General features: G+C 43.8%; 1 protein-coding gene across 4 annotated transcripts in view; it reads left to right on the top strand.

Annotated features, from left to right (window-relative positions):
* Positions 1–26220, top strand: part of LOC138267469 (mitochondrial inner membrane m-AAA protease component AFG3L1-like) — a 431197-nt gene that overhangs the window by 277772 nt on the left and 127205 nt on the right. For all 4 annotated transcript variants that reach the window (XM_069216427.1, XM_069216425.1, XM_069216426.1 and 1 more), the window contains one exon: positions 22426–22536. In XM_069216427.1, the coding sequence (XP_069072528.1) occupies positions 22426–22536 (111 nt within the window). The remainder of the gene's footprint in view (positions 1–22425; positions 22537–26220) is intronic.

Here is a 26220-nt window from a genome sequence, read left to right on the forward strand (position 1 = left end):
ACAGATGCTTCCATGACAGGGTGGGGAGCACACCTCAATCAGCACAGCATCCAAGGACAATGGGACATACAGCAAAGACAGTTTCACATAAATCACTTAGAACTGTTAGCGGTATTTCTAGCGCTAAAAGCATTTCAACCCATAATAACCCACAAATACATTCTTGTCAAAACAGACAACATGACAACAATGTATTACCTAAACAAACAGGGCGGGACACACTCGACACAGTTGTGTCTCCTGACACAGAAAATATGGCATTGGGCGATTCACAACCACATTCGCCTAATAGCACAATTTATTCCAGGAATTCAGAATCAGTTAGCAGACAATCTCTCTCGAGATCACCAACAGATCCACAAATGGGAAATTCACCCCCAAATACTGAACACTTACTTTCAAATTTGGGGAACACCACAAATAGATCTATTTGCAACAAAGGAAAACTCAAAATGCCAAAACTTCGCATCCAGGTACCCACAACATCAGTCTCGGGGCAATGCGCTATGGATGAACTGGTCAGGGATATTTGCGTACGCTTTTCCCCCCTCTCCCACTCCTTCCATATCTAGTAAACAAGTTGAGTCAAAACAAACTCAAACTCATACTAATAGCACCAACATGGGCAAGACAACCTTGGTACACAACACTACTGGACCTCTCAGTAGTACCTCATGTCAAACTACCAAACAGACCAGATCTGTTAACACAACACAGACAACAAATCAGGCATCCAAATCCAGCATCGATGAATCTAGCAATTTGGCTCCTGAAATCCTAGAATTCTGACACTTACACCTCACACAAGAATGTATGGAGGTCATAAGACAAGCTAGGAGGCCTACCACTAGACACTGCTATGCAAATAAGTGGAAAAGATTTGTTTATTACTGCCATAATAATCAAATTCAACCCTTACACGCATCCGCAAAAGATATAGTAGGATACTTACTACATTTGCAGAAGTCAAAACTAGCTTTCTCTTCCATAAAAATACATCTTACTGCAATTTCAGCTTACCTGCAAATTACGCACTCAACTTCATTATTTAGGATACCAGTCATAAAAGCATTTATGGAAGGCATAAAGAGAATTATACCACCAAGAACACCACCAGTGCCTTCATGGAACCTCAACATTGTATTAACACGACTCATGGGTCCACCTTTTGAGCCCATGCACTCTTGTGAAATGCAATACTTAACGTGGAAAGTTGCATTTTTAATTGCCATCACATCTCTAAGAAGAGTGAGTGAAATTCAAGCATTTACTATACAAGAACCATTTATTCAAATACACAAAAATAAAGTAGTTCTACGGACAAATCCTAAATTTTTGCCAAAAGTAATATCACCGTTCCACTTGAATCAAACGGTAGAATTACCAGTGTTCTTCCCACAGCCAGATTCTGTAGCTGAAAGAGCACTACATACATTAGACATCAAAAGAGCACTAATGTACTACATTGACAGAACAAAACTAATTAGAAAAACAAAACAACTATTTATTGCCTTTCAAAAATCCAATTTTAAAACAAGGCATTGCTAGATGGATAGTTAAGTGCATTCAAACCTGCTATCTTAAAGCTAAAAGAGAGCTGCCTATTACACCAAAGGCACACTCAACCAGAAAGAAAGGTGCTACCATGGCCTTTCTAGGAAATATTCCAATGAACAAAATATGTAAGGCAGCAACATGGTCTACGCCTCATACATTTACCAAGCACTACTGTGTAGATGTGTTAACTTCACAACAAGCCACAGTAGGTCAAGCGGTACTACGAACATTATTTCAAACAACTTCAACTCCTACAGGCTGAACCACCGCTTTTGGGGAGATAACTGCTTACTAGTCTATGCACAGCATGTGTATCTGCAGCTACACATGCCATCGAACGGAAAATGTCACTTACCCAGTGTACATCTGTTCGTGGCATTAGTCGCTGCAGATTCACATACGCCCACCCGCCTCCCCGGGAGCCTGTAGCCGTTTAGAAGTTGATCTTGAACATTTGTAAATTTGTAAATATAGTACTTTAAACTTCATTATGTACATACGTATTCACTCCATTGCATGGGCACTATTACTAGCATACACAACTCCTACCTCACCCTCTGCGGGGAAAACAATCTAAGATGGAGTCGACGCCCATGCGCAATGGAGTCGAAATGGGAGGAGTCCCTCGGTCTCGTGACTCGAAAAGACTTCTTCGAAGAAAAACAACTTGTAACACTCCGAGCCCAACACCAGATAGCGGGATGTGCACAGCATGTGAATCTGCAGCGACTAATGCCACAAACAGATGTACACTGGGTAAGTGACATTTTCCATATATATATATATATATATATATATATATATATATATATATATATATATATACCCTCCCTTTCGGCTCCATTGCGCATGGGCGTCGACTCCATCTTAGATTGTTTTCTTTCCGCCATCGGGTTCAGACGTGTTCCTCTTCGCTCTGTATTTCGAATCGGGAAAGTTAGCTAAGTATCGAAAATTTGTCGGTATTGTTCTTGTTCGGTACCGGGTTAGTTTTAGTGTATCGGCACCGACCTTTGGGGCTTCCGCTCTTCCTCAAGGCCTGGTCGGCGCGACCACACCCGTCATCCAAGACTAATGGACCGGACCCCCTTCTGTTTCTGTCCTAAGTGTCACGCCAAGTATCCTTATATAGACCAGCACCGGGTCTGTGACCTGTGTTTGTCGCCCAAACACATAGAGGATACTTGTGAAGCTTGCCGAGCTTTTTGATCGAAGAAAACCTTGAGAGATCGACACGCAAGAAGACTACAAATGGCATCGAAACAGAGACAAGATTTCAACGTCGAGGAGGAAGAAAGAATCTCCATCGAAGAAACTGATTCGGGTGTATCGGACGGTGAACAACCCTCGATGGTACAACAAACTGTGAGTAAACCTGCCCCGTCCCAAACCCAGGGTCACACCAAAAAATACAAGGCCACGGGGATGCCACCACCAGCAGGCCATGGCTCAACCCACAGAAAAGAAGGTGGCCAAACACCGGCACCGAAAAAGGCCAAAGATTTGCCGAAGACTTCCGACTCCGGTCGAGATTCCAGCACCAAAAAAATTCGGCATTGAGTTGTCGAAGCAGGCAAGGCTCGAAAAAGCTCGTCGAAACCAAAAAATACAATTACATTAGGAATTTCGGTACCAAAAAAAAACTGCTTCGGAGCTGAAACGCTCATCATACACTGAAGAGCAAGGGCTTTCTATGCAGCTCAAAGAAAGGCATAGATTTGAGCAAGATCTGGATGTAGAAGAACCTGACCAAACGCAACAAAGGTTACAAATCCAGAAGGATACAGGGAAGATACAGACCATCCCTCCTCTCAAATCAAAAAGGAAATTAGCCTTTCAAGAAACAGAATTGCAGCCTAAAGCCAAAGTGATTAGAGACAGGTCACCACCACCACAGGTATCACCACAACCATCCCCACTGCATTCACCACACCTGTCACCAGTGGGTACACCAATCATGCAGTCACCCACACATACTGGGATATACCAAGATGATGCAGATGCCTGGGATCTGTACGATCCACCTATATCGGACAACAGCCCAGAGTGTTATCCAACCAAGCCTTCACCAGAGGACAGTACATCATATACGCAAGTACTAGCCAGGGCAGCTGCATTCCACAACGTGACAATGCACTCCGAACCAGTGGAGGATGACTTCCTTTTCAACACTCTGGCATCCACTCGCGCATCCTATCAAAGCCTGCCAATGCTACCAGGCATGCTCAAGCACGCACAACAGGTCTTCCAAGAGCCTGTAAAGGGGAGAGCTATCACGCCGAGGGTCGAAAAGAAATATAAACCACCCCCGTCAGACCCAGTGTTTATAATGCAACAGCTCCCTCCGGACTCAGTGGTAGTGGGGGCTGCTAGAAAAAAGGCAAACTCACAATCGTCAGGGGATGCCCCACCACCTGATAAAGAGAGTAGAAAGTTTGACGCATTGGCAAAAGAGTGGCATCACAAGCAGCCAATCAATGGCGAATTGCAAATTCCCAAGCCCTACTTGCATGCTACGACAGGGTACACTGGGACGAAATGCAAGACATCATCCAGCATTTGCCCAAGGAACACCAAAAACGTGCACTACAAGTAGTTGAAGAGGGAACGGCCATATCGAACAATCAAATACGGTCTGCATTAGACTCTGCAGATACAGCAGCACGGACTGTCAACACGGCTGTGACGATTCGAAGGCATGCATGGCTGTGAAGTTCTGGGTTTAAACCAGAAATACAACAGGCAGTACTAAACATGCCGTTTAACCAACATCAGTTGTTTGGGCCGGAGGTGGATGCCGCGATCGAGAAGATGAAAAAAGACACAGACACTGCCAAAGCCATGGGCGCGCTCTACTCCTCACAGTACATAGGCACATTTAGGAAACCACAGTTTAGGGGGGGTTTCGACAACAAACATCTGAACCATCCACCTCCCATACAAAATCCACCTACCAGTCACAATACCAAATAGAGGGGTTTCGTGGTTCCTATAGAGGACAATTCCCAAGAGGAAGCGGGAAATTCCAGCCCGCCAAACCAATCCCTAGCAAACAGTAACTTCAATGTCACACTACCCCAACACTTGTCACCAGTAGGGGGGAGGCTAACCAAATACTACCACAATTGGACACGCATTACAACAGACACGTGGGTCCTATCAATTATCCAACATGGTTATTGCATAGAATTCACAACATTCCCTCCAGATGCTCCTCCAAAACCACACAGATTGTCTCCACAACACTTAGACCTATTACCTATAGAGGTCCAAGCACTGCTACAAAAACAAGCCATAGAGCTAGTACCCTATCAACAGAAAGGAACAGGTGTTTACTCCCTGTATTTCCTTATTCCAATAAAAGGACAAAACATTAAGGCCTATCTTAGATCTCAGAACGCTGAATTTCGTCATCAAATCAGATCATTTCCACATGGTAACACTTCAGGATGTAGTTCCCTTATTAAAAAATAGGGGAATATATGACAACACTGGATCTCAAGGATGCGTATTTTCACATACCCATCCATCCGTCTCACAGAAAATACCTCAGGTTTGTAATACAAGGCAAACATTATCAATTCAAGGTGCTACCGTTCGGAATAACAACAGCCCCCAGAGTATTTACAAAATGCCTAGCAGTAGTAGCAGCTCATATAAAGAGACAGCACATGCACGTGTTCCCATAGTTGGACGATTGGCTAATAAAAGCCAACACTCAGCAACAATGTCAATCTCACACGCAATACGTCATAGATACTCTACACAAACTAGGGTTTTCTATAAATTACCAAAAATCACATCTCCAACCATGCCAAATACAACAATACTTGGGAGCAACACTCAACACACAAAAAGCAATTGACACTCCGAGTCCACAAAAAGTTCAGTCGTTCCAAAATGTAGGATCAAGCATACAACCAAACCAACAATACCTGGTAAGGTTTGTGATGAAACTACTAGGCATGATGTCCTCATGCATAGCTATTGTCCCAGACGCAAGACTACACTTGCAACCCTTACAACAGTGTCTAACAAAACAATGGACGCAGGCACAGGGTCAACTACAAGATCTAGTGTTGATAGACCGCCAAACACACTCTTCGCTTCAATGGTGGAACCCTATAAATTTAAACAAAGGGAGGCCTTTTCAAGATCCAGTGCCTCACGCCATTATCACAACAGACGCTTCCATGGTTGGGTGGGGGAGCACACCTCAACAATCACCGCATACAAGGTCAATGGGACAATCAACAAAAACAACTTCACATAAATCACTTGGAACTGCTAGCAGTATTTCTAGCATTAAAAGCGTTTCAGCCACTTCTAGCCCACAAACACATTCTTGTCAAGACAGACAATATGACAACAATGTATTATCTAAACAAACAGGGGGACACACACTCGTCACAGCTGTGTCTCTTAGCACAGAAAATTTGGCATTGGGCAATTCACAACAATATTCGCCTGACAGCACAATACATACCAGGCATTCAAAATCAGTTAGCCGACAATCTCAGTCGAGAGCAACACAAACTCACGAATGGGAAATACATCCCCAGATTCTACAGGATCACTTCGATCGCTGGGGAACACCAAACATAGATCTATTTGCAACAAAAGAAAATGCAAAATGGCAAAACTCCACGTCCAGGTACCCACACCCTCAGTCCAAGGGCAATGCTCTGTGGATCAGCTGGTCAGGGATATTTGCTTACGCTTTTCCCCCTCTCCCGCTCATTCCTTATCTGGTCAACAAAGTGAGTCAAAACAAACTCAAACTAATACTTATAGCACCAACGTAGGCTCGCCAACCGTGGTACACCACACTGTTGGACCTATCTGTGGTACCCCACATCAAACTACCAAACAGACCAGATCTGTTAACACAAACAACAGATCAGACACCTGAATCCAGCATCGGTCAACCTAGCAATCTGGCTCCTGAAGTCTTAGAATTTGGTTATCTAAACGTTTCTAAAGAATGTTTGGAGATCATTAAACAAGCAAGAAAACCCACAACCAGTCATTGTTATGCTAACAAATGGAAAAGATTTGTTTGTTACTGCCAGGCTAATCAGATTACGCCCCTAGACGCCTCCACACAAAACATTGTAAGTTACTTACTAAACTTATAAAAGTCCAATCTAGCCTTCTCTTCCATTAAGATGCATCTCATTGCAATATCTGCCTATCTGCAGATTAAAAATACAAAATCACTTTTCAGAATCCCAGTTATTAAAGCCTTTATGGAAGGACTAAAAAGAATCATACCCCCAAGGACACCACCAGTGCCGTCGTGGAATCTTAATATTGTGTTAACACGACTCATGGGCCCACCATTTGAATCCATGCATTCTTGTCAAATCCAATTTTTTACTTGGAAAGTAGCCTTTCTAATAGCCATCACTTCACTTAAAAGAGTTAGTGAAATACAGGCGTTTACTATTCAAGAACCCTTTATACAAATACATAAAAATAAGGTGGTTCTTCGCACAAATCCACAATTCTTACCAAAAGTCATCTCACGTTTCATCTAAATCAAATGGTAGAGCTCCCAGGCTTCTTCTCCCAGCCAGACTCAGTAGCAGAAAGGGCATTACATATGTTAGACATAAAAAGAGCCCTAATGTATTACATTGACAGAAGAAAACAATTTCGGAAAACAAAACAATTGTTCGTAGCTTTCCAAAAACCACATGCAGGTAACCCCATATCCAAACAGGGCATTGCCAAATGGATTGTCAAATGCATACAAACCTGTTACCTAAAAGCAAAAAGAGAATTACCCATTACTCCAAGGGCACACTTTCACTAGAAAGAAAGGCGCCACAATTTCTTTTCTTGGTAATATACCAGTGACAGAAATTTGTAAGGCAGCCACTTGGTCTACGCCTCATACATTTCCTAAGCATTACTGTGTAGATGTGTTAGCAGCACAACAAGCCACAGTAGGACAGGCTGTACTAAGAACATTATTTCAGACAACTTCAACTCCTACAGGCTAACCACCGCTTTTGGGGAGATTACTGCTTTATAGTCTATGCACAGCATGTGTATCTGCAGCTACACATGCCATCGAACGGAAAATGTCACTTACCCAGTGTACAACTGTTCGTGGCATGTTGCGCTGCAGATTCACATGCGCCCTCCCACCTCCCCGGGAGCCTGTAGCCATTTTAGTTGCATTGAAGGTGTAAATATGTAAATAATTTTAACTTTAAGACTACATATTTACATACACATTTACTCCATTGCATGGGCACCTCTAGTATCCTTACTTTAACAGCTCCTACCTCACCCTCTGCGGGGAAAACAATCTAAGATGGAGTTGACGCCCATGCGCAAAGGAGCCGAAAGGGAGGAGTCACTCAGTCCCGTGACTCGAAAAGACTTCTTCGAAGGAAAACAACTTGTAACTCTCTGAGCCCAACACTAGATGGCAGGAACAGTGCACAGCATGTGAATCTGCAGCGCAACATGCCACGAACAGATGTACACTGGGTAAGTGACATTTTCCATATATATATATATATATATATATATATATATACACTCGATGGCATGTATAAACAAATGCTTCATGCTTTGCATATCAGTCCATTCCTGCGTGCCACTGAGTGAGGAAGTGTCTCCTTTCGCAATCATAGCTCCTATCCCAACCAGGTTGTGTTCTTTAAGGCAGCCCTCCCTCCAGGTCTTCAGCAATACTCAACAATGCCATTCGAGAAAAAGGTCTATAGGTCTCCCAAGAACATTCGGTAGAGAGAGAGAAGTATGGTGTGCCCTGCTAATATGTTATGACAAGACAGCCCCAAGCCAAAAGAACAAAATCCACCTCTCCTTCAGGACAAGAGAAGCTTGTTGGTTCATGACGTTTTGTACGGTCCTTTACAGAAGATGGGTGTTAAGTAAGCAGCATTGAGGTACTTATGCTGGATAAGTCAGTTATGCAGGAATAGGCACTTGTGGAGCTATGCAGGCATCTCTCCGATCACTTTCATCTGTCGGACCCAGCCAGCCCTCTCATCCTGCTTTTAAACCTGAGAAGAGGCTAGGCAAACTAATGGCCTGTGAATTATCTGAGAAATCCCTCCCCCCCCCCCCCCCCCCCCTTTCATCAGTGGGCCCATAAGGACCTTAGCCTAGAGGGGGCCGTATTTGTGTATATCAGAGATTCCCGAAGGCATGAGCAATTGTTAATATCTGTAGAACTGGGAGGTGATAAGGTCCCATATGTCAAAACCTTCAAGCCATTTGGAACACTCCAGCCATCTGCCCTGCCAGAGGGGTGTTTCAAGCTGTACCTTACACTACCACCCAGTCCATTGTGATGCAGATCTCCATGCAAGCAGCACTACTGTAGTGACCTCCAGAAGAGTGCGTGGGATGTGGTGCCATAGAGGAACCCAACAATATTATCTTGTCTCATTAACGCCACCACCACTCAAAAGGCAGGATCATACCACCCTCCCGTTAAGCCAGTCATTGAGCTCCAAAATCTGCACCATACAATAATAGAGGTAGCAGGTTCGCCATGGCCATTTCACCATCAAATGTGTACTGCACACATTTGCGAACTGCCGTTCGGTGGGGGGGGAAGGAGGGGGGAGTGATTTATCCATAAAAAGGAATAAATCCTGGAGAGCAATTCCTGTAATCAACCATGGGGGAAATAATTAGTGAAAAACTCTGTTCAGGACTACACATAGAGCCATGGTTGGGCTATCATCTTGAACAGGGCTACCCTGCCAAAGATATTAAGCATAGATTTGATCCGCTTATCAAGACTGTTCCGATTTTTATGCATTAAAGGTCTCAACTTAAGGTTGAGTTAAAGAGCAATATGATTTTGTAGGTATTGGAAGCTAAGGTGACAAATCGACAAACATGTTTGCCAGATCATATCTCTGCTATCATCTCTAAGCAGGACCAGAAGGAATTTAAACCTGTTATCGTGGAGGCCAGAGACCTCCCTATAGATCTTGAGCATTCGGGTTAAACGAGGACCAATGATGGACGGTCAAGTGTACCGAGGTCTAGTAAGTTAAATGTCACTGGTGGACCGCAGCACTTAATATGCCACCACTACTGTGACAAAGTGAAAATGCAGCCCTGGTCTGCTATTGAAGCCTAGTCAGGCAGCTTTTAAACTACCAACTCGAGATGCCAAATAAACATTTTGCAATGTGCACAGTTATACTTATTATTATTTGTAAGTCGCCCTCTAAGCAGGCCTTAGTAGCTTATAAGACAGGGTGCCTGATACTAAAAAGAAGGGCTTAAACTTTAAAGGTTTTGGTAGTGAAAACTCATAATTGTCGTTTTCATTGTAGTAAGAGCAGCAGTCCCATTGGCTAACACAGGGTTTTCTCTAGTCAATGCTCCAGACAACTTTCACATGGGAACACTGAGTATAGTACTTCAAGGTATCAGATTAAATGATTCATTCATTCAACACAATTTATTGCTGAAGTAAGATTCAAAGTGTCTTTTAATGGAAAAGTGACTTTATATAATCACCACTTTCTTGTTCCTAGGTTTTAGTAGCCATTTCTGATTAACTACAGCAGACCATTGTACCCTAGACTTGCCCTGGGTTATGCGGGTGTACCCAAGGAGATCCAGTTTTAGCCCCAAAGCGGTCCCTCTCGGGTCCTAGACCCTTGGCTAGTGCAGAAGTGTACTCTTTCCCGGCACAGTACCGCACTTTGCCAACTTTAAAGCCAAAGATAACAGCTCCTGAGCTTGAAGCTGTTAGACTACTGCTACCTGCCAGTTTATAGGTAGCCTATAACGCCATTGAGAACTGAGGCCCCAGGAACAAACGTCACCCGCATCCAACCTTGACTTTAATTGTGGTCAGCCTGAAACTTTGACTTTGCCCTCAATTCCCATCATGTGATTTTTATCGTTTTGGTGTCTATTTGAAGATAAAAATATACTTTGTTTTTATAAATTGGAGTACATTTTTTATTGTGTCTAGTTTCTTACTTATTGACTGTTCTGGTACTGATAAATGTTTTACATTTGTTCTCCTTTGAGTTAAGCCTGACTGCTCTGTTCCACAGCTACCCAAGACTGAGCTAAAGGTTTGATTTAAAGAAACCCAACTGGACCTGATATGGATTTATGACATTATTACTTGGTAACATCTCGCAGCCACCCCAACTAATAACCCACTTCTGCAGTATTGGATTTTTCATAGATTCACATGCTTGAAACTTCCCTGTCGTCGAAGTGGGAGTCCCACGATATCAAAGCAGTACATTGTACACTAATATGCTGCAATGCATTGGATGGCCACTGTAATAGCCTGTCCATATCCTTTGATAAAACGACCCGAACCTAGGCTATAACCAATCAGACAACAGCACCCTGTAGAATCTTCCTCAGAGAGACTGAGTTCATCAGATTTTCGACTGCACGTGTTGTGAGGGAATCTCCCTGAGCTCTTCTCAGTTTTCTTCACATTTCTGATATTTTCATCCATTTCTCACCACGTCAGACTCTTCTAAGAAAGAACTCTTCAGGTCATGTGGATCTTGTGGTAAGAAGAGACTTCACCAGGAGGATCCCCATAAAGATTGTATATATTGCTTGTGCCCACAGCATAAAGTCAAGGACTGAAAAATTAGTAGAACCTTTTCAACCAAAACCCTAAAAGACAGAGGGTAGGTTGTTAATTTGGTTACAGAGACTCAACCTAAATCTGGCGTTGTCTCTGAAGATGAAGACACTACGTGCTCCTGCACCTCTTCTGACAAACCTTACGAGGGAACAAGAATCTCCTGAGGGCCATAACAAATCTGCCAAGAAAATGTGCCATGATCTGTTACAAGTCTCCTCAAAAAAAGGAAAACCGTTTTTCCTGTTGAGACTGGAGCTGGTATTCCCGGAAAATCAAAACAAAAACCTTCTTCTAGCTCCTCCTCGTTAATGCTATCAAAATTTCCCAAAAAAAAAAAACTCGCTCTATCGACGGTAGTAAAATCTTATACACCTTCGCATCAGATTCCTCCGACATCAGTAAAGCCTCGTCAATGAAGCCTTTGTTGACGAAGCTTCCACCTTCGACGAAACATCCATCGTTAACGACGGCTACTCGGTCGACTGTGCCTCTGCAGTCGACGTCTCCACCATTAACGACTACTACATTATGGATGACCACATTACAGTTGAACAGTATCACATCGACGTCCATTACACTGTAAACGACCACTACGTCATCGACAACCACCACTTCGACAACACCATCAACAACGAAGACAACCTCATCGTCACATCACATTAATCCATTGTCAACGCCACCATCATTTACAATTAAAAGGCCCTCAAGCTTACAATTTACCCCTCTTTTACAGGCACCTTCAACCAGACACTTTTGCCATGATCCGTTGCAAGTATCAACATTCCCTCCTGCCAATTTTCTTCAAGAGTCTGATGATGATGGTTTATTTGGCCCAGCACAAAGTCCATCACAGCTTAATGTCAAATATCAAGATAATGATGATGAGGAAAATGACAAATGTTATACCCAGGAATTTCGCCCCCAGCGTGTGGCTCCAAGACCCAGCAATATATGGAACACATTCAGGAATCCATAGTTCAGTTACCTTAACATTAGTTGAGGACTTACATGCCATGTTGCTAGATTACTGCACATGTTTTCCAACACCTGTGGGATCACAACCAACCCCTCAAGCAACGCCAACTCCTATACGTCCTTCAACCCCAAGGATTACGCTGCCCTCACACATTATAGTTCCACCAATTCAAGATCCACCTTCAACTGATGATGCGGAAGAGGGTGAAATTCACGACACCTGACCCTCTGGCAATGAATGGGATGAATACATAAATTCTACTCCTTCTCCACCTACCTAACCAGCAGACTCCCCACCAGAGGACCTAGGTGGTTTCCATGCCCTGGTGGAAAGGGCTGTGACTAGCTTTCCTATGACTCTCAAGCAGTCTGACTGCTTTCTTTACGATTTTAAGTATCAGTCAAGAACGGTAAGAGCAATTCCAATGATTGACCATAAATGGGAAGGTGGTGTGAAGGTCATGAAGGCTCCAGCTAGGGTCATCGCAGTCCTTCCTAAAATCGAAAAAAAAATACAAGGCCACAGAAGATGCACCAGCTTGTTTGGTTTGACGTCCAAAAGCAGACTCTGTGATCACCCAAGCTGCACAGAAGAGATCAAAAAATCCTTCCACGCCTATCACTTCACCTCCTGACAAGCAAGGTACAAGACTTGACAACAAAGGCAAAAGATTCATGACCATCTCTGGAACTACGGTGTGACAGCCAATGCTTTAGCAATATTCGGGGGAGATACAACCGCCAGATGTGGTCAGATATGACACCATATCTAGAGCTTATATCAGAAGGCAAAAAACAGGAAGTACGGAAAATATTACCAGAGGGAGAAAAAACAGCTTCTGAAATCATTGCTGCGCCAATGGACATACCTTCCATTGCCTTTCGTCAGCTGGCTGGTGCAGCAGTCCTTCGACGCCAAGGTTGGCTTAAGGCGACCACAGTCTGTCCAGAGGTGCAAAGCAAAATTATTGAGATGTTTTTTGACAGCAATATGTTTTTTGGGAAGCAAATAGAGGATGCCTTGCAGGACATCAAGGCTGGCACGGCTAGGTCCTTGGGTACGTGTCAATACAAGAGAGCATCTTTTCTTGGAGCACAAGGACGAGGAGCCTAAGCCTTTTGTGGGAGCTATCAATGGTACCAACTTCAAAACTATCAATCATTTTGTTCCACCTACCTGCAGCACCAATATCCAGCACCACCACAAGCTGTTTTCCAGACAGCAGCCCAGATGTAAACAACCAACAGAATCTAGAGACACTGTCAGGAATAAGTGACAATCCAGTGGAGCCTGCTACAGATTCCCCTATCTTACCACTCAAAGGAGCTCACATCTCTTGTTATTACACTTGATGGAAATAAATTACCACAGACACAGTGGGTCCTATATGTAATAAAATAGGGCCTACTTTGGAGTTTTTCCAAGTTCCACCTCCTTATCTGCCATAAACATCACCTTCATCCCATATTCACTTACTCAAGAAGGAAGCAGCTATTATGCTTCAAAAGGATGCCATAAAAAATGTCCTCCTTCTCAGAGGGGAGTGGGACTTTCATCTTTCTTCTTTCTATTAAAGAAAAAATCAGGTGAATGGTGCCCCATTCTGGACCTCAGAAAGCTAAACAGACAGATACAACACAATTCCTTCTGTATAGTAACTCTCCAGGAGAAATTGCAACTTCTTGACCATGTAGATTTTATGTCCACTCTCGATTTGCAAGTCGCCTACTTTCACCTCCTTATTCATCCAAAGCATCAAAAGTTTCTCCGCTTTACTGTAGCAGGTGCTCACTTTCAGTTCAAGGTTTTTCCCTTCAGTCTCCGCTCAGTTCCCCGAGTGTTTACCAAATGCCTCTCCCCTGTAGCAGCACATTTGAAGCTTAAGGGACTACAACATGTTCCGTATCTCGAAGGCTGGCATGTAAAAGCGCAGTCTCTTCAGAAGGCCTCCGAAGCCAATTCAACTTGACTCCAACTGTTTAGCTCTCTGGGGCTCGCAGTCAGTTCACCCTGTCGGAGGGTACATTTTCTCAGGGCAACTCTGGACACCATACAAGACAAGACAGTCTTATCTGTAGAGAGACAAAGAAGCATAATTTTACTGGTTCATGATCAGTCCAGAAAAGAGCTAGTTTATTTCCTTCTCCTGAAGTCATTTCTTGGCATGATGTCTTCAGCCATTCTCATGCTGCCTCACTCACGACTCAGAGTGCATCCCTTACAAGAACAATCTGATAAAGCAGTGGCTCCAGGTAACAGGATCATTCAGCGATCTGATTTGGATTACTCCGACCATGAAAAAGATTATTTTTATGGTGACATGCTGCCAGCAATCTCTCAGCATGTCTAACAATACTCTCTGCACTTCCAGATTTCATTCCCACCACAGATGCCCCTCTGGAAGGTTGGGGAGCCCATCTTCAAGATCTCCAAATAAGGGGCAGATGGAGTGCTTCTCTTTCCAAAATGCACATCTATTTCCTGGAGTTAAGAGCCATTTCTCTGGCAGTACAGTCATTACTTCTGAGGATTCAAACATCATCCATTGTCATACAAACAGACACCACCTGTATGCATTATCTCAACAAACAGGGAGGTAGGAGGTCTCACATTCTCGATCTAGAAGCTCAGAGAATTTGGAAATGGACACTACTACACTGTATCTCCATCAGGACTGACCACCTGCCCCAGATAAAGAACAATCTAGCAGATGCCCTGAGCAGAACCAGTCGAACCAGCCACGAATGGGAACTCAGTCAACCAATTCTCAACTTCATATTCTATAGATGGAGCACATTAAATGTACAGCTCTTCACTTCACAAAAGAACTGAAAATGCCTGTTTTTCACCAGCTGGGAACCACAGAGAGGGTAATGGTGGAATGCATTTTCAATAAGAAGGTTGGGGATCTTTGCATATGCTTTTCACCCCACACCCTCTCTTCTCCAGGATTCTAATGAAAATGTACAGAGCAGTGTTGCCAGATCCTCATTGCTCTGTGCTTGCCCCGATAGCACTGATTTATAGAGCTTCTTCTGCTCTCTGGGAAAAAAAAAAACTTTATCGCCTGCCTGTAACGTCAGCTCTATTAACGATGAAAAAGGGGCACATCCTCCATCCACATCCTGCTTCTCTCCAGTTGCATGCATGGCTTCTGAATTCAACTAGTTCAAGGATTTAACCATCCCCCAGGATTGCAGGGATATATTATCTAAGGCAAGAGCTGAATTCACCAACAGCGCTTATAGATTAAAATGGAAACATTTGTGCTCTTGGTGTCTACAAAACAAGATCCACCCTCTCAATTATTTGCCAGAGCAGATTCTATCTTATCTACTATCTCTGGCTATATCAGGACTGGTATATGAGTCTGTTAAAGTTGATCTCTCTGATATTTCCCGTTACAGATGGTCTCTCAATTTTTTTTCTTCTCTCTCTTCCAACCAAATTATCAAGCAATTTATGAAAGGTTTATTTAGGGCCCTTCCCCCGATTCCACCTCCTCCACTAGAGTGGAATCCTAATTTAGTGCTTTTGCAACTTATGAAGTCACCATTTGAGCCTATTCACAAAGCTGAGCTCATATCTTACTTGGACATTTGCATTACTTTTGGCACTCACCTCTACAAGAAGAGTAAGTGAAATCCAATCTTTTACTATCAAGGAACCCTATCCACGCTCAACGAATTACTAGGTTCTCTTTAGAACAAATCCAAGGTTTATTCCTAAAGTTCAATCCCAATTTCATCAAAAGGAACCTGTTCTCACTGCCGTTCTTCCAAATCCATCTTCATCAGCTGGGAAAGCTCTTCGTTGTCTTGACATCAAATGATGTCTTGAATTTCATTTATAAAGAACTAAACATATTTGAAAAACGGATCAGTTACTGGTTTCTTATGATCCTAACAAACTAGGTGCTTCAGTCACAAAAACGACTATTTCAAAGTGGATTTCAGCAGCCATCCAACTCTGCCATGTTAAAGCGGGTAAGCCACTCACACTCGAGCCTAGAGCATATTCTACAAGGGCAATATTCTCTTCTGCTGCCCTCTTTGCTGGCATTTCCTTGGAGAAGATGTGTTGTGCTGCTACATGGAAAAACACATACTTTCACGCGGCACTACTGCTTAGAGTTGCCAACCAGCACTGATGCAGCTGAAGGACAAGCAATCTTACGTCATCTGTTCCAGTAAGGTAAGCCTCTTCTCATAGAGGTGAATTTATTTGTTTCTGATTTAATCTCTCATAGTATGATTATATCATTTATGCTGAATTTTATGTAGTAGCATTTGCTATATAGTAAACAGTACAGATATATATCATGTTATCACCCGCTGTAAGGACATGCCTCCTTGGCATGGTTACCCCCTGACTTTTTGCCTTTGCTGATGCCAAGTTATGATTTGAAAGTGTGCTGAGGCCTGCTAACCAGGCCCCAGCACCAGTGTTCTTTCCCTAAAACTGTACCTTTGTCTCCACAATTGGCACACCCTGGCATCCAGGTAAGTCCCTTGTAACTGGTACCCCTGGTACCAAGGGCCCTGATGCCAGGGAAGGTCTCTAAGGGCTGCAGCATGTCTTATGCCACCCTGGGGACCCCTCACTCAGCACATGAGAAAATGACTAAGTCGACATGGCACTCCCCTCAGAGTGCCATGCCAACCTCACACTGCCTGTGGCATAGATAAGTCACCCCTCTAGCAGGCCTTACAGCCCTAAGGCAGGGTGCACTATACCACAGGTGAGGGCAGAGGTGCATGAGCACTATGCCCCTACAGTGTCTAAGCAAAACCTTAGACATTGTAAGTGCAGGGTAGCCATAAGAGTATATGGTCTGGGAGTCTGTCATACACGAACTCCACAGCACCATAATGGCTACACTGAAAACTGGGAAGTTTGGTATCAAACTTCTCAGCACAATAAATGCACACTGATGCCAGTGTACATTTTATTGTGAAATACACCCAGAGGGCCTCTTAGAGATGCCCCCTGAAAACATACCCGACTTCCATTGTGGGCTGACTAGTTTTGCCAGCCTGCCACACACCAGACATGTTGCTGGCCACATGGAGAGAGTGCCTTTGTCACTCTGTGGCTAGTAACAAAGCCTGCACTGGGTGGAGGTGCTTCTCACCTCCCCCTGCAGGAACTGTAACACCTGGCGGTGAGCCTCAAAGGCTCACCCCCTTTGTTACAGCGCCACAGGGCATCCCAGCTAGTGGAGATGCACGCCCCCTCCGGCCACGGCCCCACTTTTGGCAGCAAGGCCGGAGGAGATAATGAGAAAAACAAGGGGGAGTCACTGGCAGGTCAGGGCAACCCTTAAGGTGTCCTGAGCTGAGGTGACTCTAACTTTTAGAAATCCTCCATCTTGCAGATGGAGGATTCCCCCAATAGGATTAGGGATGTGCCCCCCTCCCCTCAGGGAGGAGGCACAAATAGGGTGTAGCCACCCTCAGGGCTAGTAGCCATTGACTACTAACCTCCCAGACCTAAACACACCCCTAAATTGAGTATTTAGGGGCCCCCAGAACCAAGCAAGATAGATTCCTGCAACCTGAAGACGAAGAAGGACTGCTGACCTGAAGCCCTGCAGAGAAGACGGAGACACCAACTGCTTTGGCCCCAGCCCTACCGGCCTGTCTCCCCACTTCAAGAAAAACTGCAACAGCGACGCGTCCCCCAGGGTCCAGCGACCTCTGAAGCCTCAGAGGACTACCCTGCATCTAAAAGGACCAAGAACTTCTGAGGACAGGGGCCCTGTTCAAAGAAACTGCAACTTTGCAACAAAGAAGCAACTTTTAAAGACCACACGTTTCCTGCTGGAAACGTGAGACTTTCCACTCTGCACCCGACGCCCCCGGCTCGACCTGCGGAAAAGCAACACTACAGGGAGGACTCCCCGGCGACTGCAGGCCCGTGAGTAGCCAGAGTTGACCCCCCTGAACCCCCACAGTGACACCTGCAGAGGGAATCCACAGGCTCCCCCTGACCGCGACTGCCTGCTTCAAAGAGCCCGATGCTTGGGAAACACACTGCACCTGCAGCCCCCAGGACCTGAAGGATCCGACCTCCAGTGCAGGAGCGACCCCCAGGTGGCCCTCTCCCTAACCCAGGTGGTGGCTACCCCGAGGAGCCCCCCTCCTTGCCTGCCTGCATCTCTGAAGAGACCCCTGGGTCTCCCATTGAAACCTATTGCAAAACCTACGCCTGTTTGCACTCTGCACCCGGCCCCCCTGTGCCGCTGAGGGTGTACTTTTTGTGCTGACTTGTGTCCCCCCGGTGCCCTACAAAACCCCCCTGGTCTGCCCTCCGAAGTCGCAGGTACTTAGTTGCTGGCAGACTAGAACCGGAGCACCTCTATCTCAATTGAAGCCTATGCGATTTGGGCACCACTTTGACCTCTGCACCTGACCGGCCCTGAGCTGCTGGTGTGGTAACTTTGGGGTTGCCCTGAACCCCCAACCGTGGGCTACCTTGGACCCAACTTTGAACCCTGTAAGTGCTTTACTTACCTGAAAAACGAACAAATACTTCCCTCCCCCAGGAACTGTTGAATTTTGCAGTGTCCAATTTTAAAATAGCTTATTGCCATTTTTGCCACAACTGTACATGTTATTGTATTGATTCAAAGTTCCTAAGATACCCGAGTGAAATACCTTTCATTTAAAGTATTGTTTGTAAATCTTGAACCTGTGGTTCTCAAAATAAACTAAGAAAATATATTTTCTATATAAAAACCTATTGGCCTGGAATTGTCTGAGTGTGTGTTCCTCATTTATTGCCTGTGTGTGTACAACAAATGCTTAACACTACCCTCTGATAAGCCTACTGCTCGACCACACTACCACAAAATAGAGCATTAGAATGATCTCTTTTTGCCACTATCTTACCTCTAAGGGGAACCCTTGGACTCTGTGCATGCTATTTCTTACTTTGAAATAGTACATGCAGAGCCAACTTCCTGCACCCGCCATTCTCTAAGGGTATTTGTGTTTTTTTACAATTATAAACTGTTATAACTGCTTGCTATTCTGATTCAAGCACGTGAATCTATGACAGATCCAGTACTGGAGAAGAAAACAAGTTACTTACCTGTAACTACAGTTCTCCAGTATTGGTATCTTTCATAGGTTCACATGCGACCCACCCTTCTCCCTGGGGAGGCTTCCCTTATTTCCTCATTTATACCTTTATCACACTTGTGCTAGAAAATCTGAGGAACTCAGCGTCTCTGGGGAAGGTTCTACAGGGTGCTGTTGCCTGATTGGTATTAGCCTAGGTTTGGTTCTTTTTACCAAAGGATATGGGTATGCTATTGCTGTGGCTATCCATTGCATGGAGTATATTAGTGCATAATGTACTGCTTTAATAGTGATACCGTGGAACGCCCACTTCAACTGGAAGATTCAAGCATGTGAATCTATGAAAGATACCAATACTGGAGAACTGTAGTTACAATGTAAGTAACTTGTTTTCTTTTCTCACAGGCATCTTTCCATTGTGCGTAGAATATGCCCATATCAGCAATGAGGCTTTTCATTTAGAAATGTCCACATTATGCATTCTCAAACAGCTATTTTTGCCTCCTTCTTAATACATGTTGGCATAATACTTTCACATTGAGGACATAAAATACTTGTAATTTCTTTGACGAGAGCAGGCACTTGTCAATCAACTAGCTTATTTTGTACCCCCATGTCCTTCAGGATTGGTTCTAAAATACTACTACTCACTGCATGAATGACCTTCCAAAGCCATCAAAGACTTGAACTTTGAGCCTATTGCATTGCCATTACCAATTCTAGTTTATTCCTATGATTGCTAAGGACATCACTTTAATCAGTTGACTGAGCCCTTCCTCCGGTGTGCCATCCAGTTTATTTCCCACATTTTTTGTGAGAGCCAGATGGATGCCCTATATGTACCACTTAGTACAATCTTATTGTCCTTATTGGGCAAATGAATATTTTGCTCTATATTTCTAGTTTAATGTTTCAGTCCCTGTTGTTGTTTTATCCATATGGATGTTCATGTATGTCTGTTTTCTACCACTCTGTCATGTCATTCTGCAAATACTTTTCTGATAGGCTAGCGCTCATGAAAATTAGTCTTTCTTCTTGGAGTGTATCCTGAGCCTGGTTATTGCCTATGCTTTAGCCCCCCTTATAAAGGTTTGTGTTTCTGAGTTTGTGTCAAAATAGTAGGAAGCTGTGATAATTCATCACATATATGTAAAGTGTTTCATCTGGTACTCTAGTCACAGCTTTCATGGATGTTACATGTATGACTCAACAGACCCACCCTGGTGGACTAGATCGTTCCATCTTATTTTAATTCTCTACTGAAAGTTGCTAATACACCAGAGACACACCAAAAGTCTCAATTGAGATACAATCATAGTCCACTCATTGAGAAATAACCAAAATGTGACCCTTTCACAAAGGTCATGGGTGATTTAGCTTGCACAAAAACGTATTTCTCACCTTGTTGATCCACCCTTAGTCTCTCTAAATTTTCATCAAGGCCCCTTTCCAATCTAGAGTACTAGCATCAAGAGAGGCACAAAATAGCTTAGTCTCACCAGACATTAGCTTTTCCTTTGTGTATCACTCCATTCCTTAGACTGCACTAGCACCGCCAGCACCAGGCAGCAGTCTCATTTCTGTTGTTCCATGTTGGCATTCTGTATACCTTCTGATCACTGCACAAATAATTTCCATGATGCAGTAGCTCATAAAGCACTTGATTGAGGCTTGAATAGAGTCAGGTGGGATCTCGGGTGGAACTCTCATGACCCAGACATAGGTGGGGACCTCCTCAAATTATCCAACAGCTCAATCTTTGCATCTAGTTTAAACACATTATCAGTCAGTTGTTGTTTTAAGGAGATTATCTTTTTCAACTCTGCAACAGACTCAGGGCCTGATTACAACTTTGGAGGAAGGTGTTAATCCGTCCCAAATGTGACGGATATACCACCAGCCATATTACGAGTCCATTATATCCTATGGAACTCGTAATACGGCTGGTGGTATATCAGTCACATTTGGGACGGATTAACACCTCCTCCAAAGTTGTAATCAGGCCCTATGTCTCCAAAGCATTTGTTGTCTTTTCTGCCTCATTTTACATTCCCAGCACTGGACCACTAAGGTCCTCCATCGTCTCCTCTGCCTTCAATAGTATCTTGTCATTGGGACCAATCTTTTCTGCCAAGTCAGTGGAAAAAGCTGCAGTTGAGTAAAATAAAGTCTGCTCTCCCTTTCATTAAGGTGCAGTTATTATGGCTGTTAAGAAAAGCGCACTTAAGGTACTTTGGCAAGTGTTGCCAAAGAGTCTATCCTTGTCATAGATGTAGCCATGTCCTCCAGAAAGCCCTGCACTTCTAAACATCGCCACATCAGAATTCTGGACTCAGTCCCACACTTCAAAAAGCTGCCTAATCAAAGGCACATTATCTAAGGGGTTGAGGACAAGGCAAGCAATGCAGGGGCTCAAGGGACAGGTCACTAACTGTGTTCCATAGTGCCATGATGTTGTGGAGGAACGAGCCTCTGGCGAGAAAGGAAATGTCTTTCTCCAGCTCATCTCTTTTCTCACTCCACCCCTAGGCATTCATTGGTACACCATGATGCTCCAGGTTTGGACAGCAATCTTATAAAGACAGTCTTCTCACTTCCAGACTCTGTCTTCCATTGTTCAAAGGCACCCAGTATCCATGAACAGTTGTGAAAATTCCCTCTCACTGATGCTTTCCAGGATCTCAGGCCAAAATTGGAACCTTGATGGCCTTATCTTTTGGGGGATAGAAACATCTGGACTTTTGTTTTGTTGCATAAATCTAAGCACTGTCCTCACTAAGGGTTCCCCAAACCTACATTGCACGTAAATAGACATAGCTCACCCATTCTGCACATATGAAGCTAGTGCCAAACTAAAGGCATTTTGGGAAATAATTGATTGTGAAAAGGCATTTGTCGCATCCTTTCATTTGAGACTGTAGAAGGAAAACAGTTGTGATCCACATCTTCTAACATTGTGTGTTTTGAAAACGCCTTGCATTACTTTGAAGGAGGAAGCTTGTAAACCAGTATTATACTACCTGTATAGTGGTTTACAAGTCTTAATTTAAAACATGCATGGAGGGTGTTTAAAATGCTATGGGAACCTAGAACGCAAGCAGAAAGTAGACTTGTTTTATACTATTTCTTTGTGGTAATGTTTTAGTTTATTCATTGTCATGTTTTCTCCTTATCAGGTGCTGATATAGCCAACGTCTGTAATGAAGCTGCCCTGATTGCTGCTCGCTATTTAAAGAACTCTGTCAGCGAGACACACTTTGAGCAAGCGATTGAACGTGTTATTGGAGGTGAGGTCGGAGTGGTGTTTTGCACTTTAAATATGGTTCCAGGACAAATCTTGGTTTCCAAGTCTTATTCTATACTCAACAGAGAGTACTTAATCTTTCATGTTGGTTGATTTGTACTGAACACAAGAAAGAGATTAGCTGTTTTACACATAAGGAAAGTGAAATTGCATTTCTAGATGCATGTATGTAGGAGAGCATTTGGTGGAGGCCAAACAGAAGAACATTTTATTCTTACAGTCAAAGGCAGTGGAAAACAAGCATTTTGTTTCTGAAGATGATGGATTTTTTGCATAATAGGAAAAAGAAAAAATATTTTGTTGGTGGGAAGAGAAGGAATTGAAAATGTAAAGTTCTTCAAGCAGCGTCTTTTAACAGCCTGACTTTATCAATTAGCCCTGAACTAGAAGTATCATCTGTTGCCGATGGATGACTTGTCATTTTTTTTTTTTTTTTTTAACTTGTTGTACAAAGAGTTCCCCACTTCCCTGCAGGTTTCCATATCTAATTTGCCATTCACTAATTTTTCTCTCTCAATCCCCTCTCTTCCCCCCACACACATTTTTTGAACTTTGCTAATTTCTAATTGCAATTCCTAAAGCATAGAAATATTGTACTTAGTTCGCATAACTAAAATTAAAGATGGCTATTGAAGAGACCGTGGACATGCCACCAAGTAGTTGCAAGATCTGCCCAATATGTTCTATTATGAAAAATGCAGCAGGGTAAATGTATTTAGGGGTGCTAATAGGAAGAGTAATACATCAGGAGATGAGCCAATATTAGTTATGTGCACAGAAAGCTATGGGACTATTATTTGCTGAATCATAAACTGAATTCAGGACAACTTTAGATAGACCAACACAATGGCAGTACTGTGAGTGAGAGTAAATGCAGGATCTACGGAAAACAAGTGTCTACAGGGTGACATGAAATGAGCCTGGTGGTCCGTATCTGTTGTCAGTCTGTGAACGCATTATATAATAAGTAATAGAGCCCTATCATGAGTCTGTGTGTAAGTTCTCACACAGTTTTACTAACAAGTACAGTAAAGAAGGACCTCATAGTCCCAAAGATCAGTCTACTTCAGCGATTTTATTTTCCCCATTTAGAGCCGGCGATGGTCTTGGTATCAAAATCCTCAGAGCAATGATGAGGTACTATCTAGGGACCATAGAAGGCGATGGCCTGTTTTATTGTAAGAGTTTCAAATATCACATATAAAATTATACATTACTGAAATCAATCTTCTTAGCTCCGAGTGGTTTCTTGATCTGGTGAAAAGGCAAAGGGTACATAATTATATAGACAGGGTTGTGCTATTGTACATTAAGAAGTAGGGTGGCACTCATTCAAAAACTCCCAATGATATGCTTTTAGGCAGTCCTGAAAGATAGTTTCTAACCGAAGACTAGGCTTCTGAGAAACTTAAAATCATTATGTAGATTAACTGTAGCAACTACACTCACTGCCTCACAATGCATTCTTTACTCTCAGATAATATAAATTTAATCTCCTTTCATCATTCATTAATTTTATTATGCCATATTGGAATGGATTGTTGCTCTTGCGAAGGAGAGAAAGGTTCATTTTTTCTGTGTTTGCTGCCCACTTTTCTGGTAGTCGCCACACTTTGCAAAAAATCTTCATGGACTTCTATTTGGATAGATTTATTCTGGTTAAGCCAAATGTAAGTATGTCAGACCTATTTAATATACCATAGGGTCTCAACTGGTCTCTTCCTCTTAGTGAAGATATTTTCTTTCAGGTGGATTACCTGCTTCGCTTCTCTCCTCATTCACCACCGTTGAGCATCTGATATTTAACAGTGTGACCTAGCACAACTTTATTCTTGTGCACAAACGTTTTCTGTTTATTCATGCAATGAGGACACCATCCTCCCAGGTACCATTTGGCAGACACAGTGACATTATTTCTGTCATTGTGCTTTTGACACCCTGCTGTAATGATATTTTGTTCTTTGTTTATTTTATGTGTCTCAGCAGAATCTTAATATTTGTTTTGCAAGGCTTTTCTAGTAGTGGTAAGAGCCAGCAACAACTCTACAATCAAAATGTTATTTATTCAGAAGAACATAGGTGAAAGAATATGTTCGGTGGCATGTGTAGCTGCAGATACACATGCTGTGTATAGTCCGCCGTCTGGTGTTGGGTCGGAGTGTTACAAGTTGTTTTTCTTCGAAGAAGTCTTTTCGAGTCACGAGACCGAGGGACTCCTCCCACTTCGGTTCCATTGCGCATGGGCGTCGACTCCATCTTAGATAGTTTTTTTTCCGCCATCGGGTTCGGACGTGTTCCTTTTCGCTCCGTGTTTCGGGTCGGAAAGTTAGTCAGAATCAACGGAAAATTTGTCGGTATTGTTTCGTTCGGTATCGGGATAGTTAGGGCAAATCGACACCGAGCCTTAAAGAGCTCCGGTAACCCTTCGGGGTATTTTCGATCCCCCGTTGGGGCCTGGTCGGCCCGACCGCGTGCAACATCGAGACTGATGGAACGGACCCCGTTCCGATTCTGTCCTAAATGCCACAGTAAATATCCTTATACAGACCAACATTTGGTCTGTAACTTGTGCCTGTCCCCCGAGCACAAGGAAGAGTCGTGTGAGGCCTGTTGCGCGTTTCGGTCGAGAAAAACGCTCAGGGACCGAAGAGCCAGGAGGTTGCAGATGGCTTCCACGCCGACAGGACAACAAGGGTTCGAGGAGGAGGAGGAAGAAGAAGAAACTTTCTCCATCCGCGATTCGGATTCCGAAGAATTCGACGTCGACAAGCAACCAACCGTGAGTAAGACGTCGAAAGAAAGAACACACGAAAAAACAGACAAAGCCCAGGGGACGCCACTGCCAACAGGCCATGGCATAACCCATAAAGTAGGTGACCGTCCATCGGCACCGAAAAAGGGCGAGCTGGTGCCGAAGTCGTCCGACTCCGGTCGAGACACAGGCACGCAACACTCTCGGGACCGAGAGAGTGGTGCAGAAAAGGCTTGACACCGAGATAGGGGCACCGAAGCTACTCGACACAGGGACAGCGGCACCGAAGCTGCTCGACACAGAGATAGCGGCACCGAAGATGGTCGGCACCGAGAGGCCAAGACACCGAAAAAGAGAAAGATCTCGTCGGAGCCGAAAACAACTAAAGACACAGTTTCGGTGCCAAAACACCCGGCAACCGAACCAAAAACCAGTTCCTACTCAGAGGAACAATCACTGTCCTCCCAACTAAAAAGACACTGATTTGAGGAGGAATTACAAACTACAGAGGTAGATCACACGCAAAAGCGGATCTTTATCCAAAAGGGTACAGGGAAAATCAGCACTCTTCCCCCAATCAGAAGGAAAAGGAAACTTGACTTCCAGCAACAAGACAAGCCACCACAAGCAAAGGTGGTAAAGAGGGTAACTCCACCACCCTCGCCACCACAGTCAACTCATGTATCACCGGCACAGACTCCACCACAATCACCAGCTCATACCACCATGAGCCATGATGATCAGGCAGCATGGGACCACTATGATGCTCCAGTATCGGACAATAGTCCAGAGTCGTACCCAACTAAACCCTCACCACCTGAGGACAGTACAGCATATGCACAGGTGGTAGCTAGGGCAGCCGAATTTCATAATGTATCTCTACATTCGGAGCCTATTGAGGATGACTTCCTCTTT

Source organism: Pleurodeles waltl, chromosome 12, assembly GCF_031143425.1.
Source record: "Pleurodeles waltl isolate 20211129_DDA chromosome 12, aPleWal1.hap1.20221129, whole genome shotgun sequence".
NCBI classification, from domain to species: Eukaryota; Metazoa; Chordata; class Amphibia; order Caudata; family Salamandridae; genus Pleurodeles; species Pleurodeles waltl.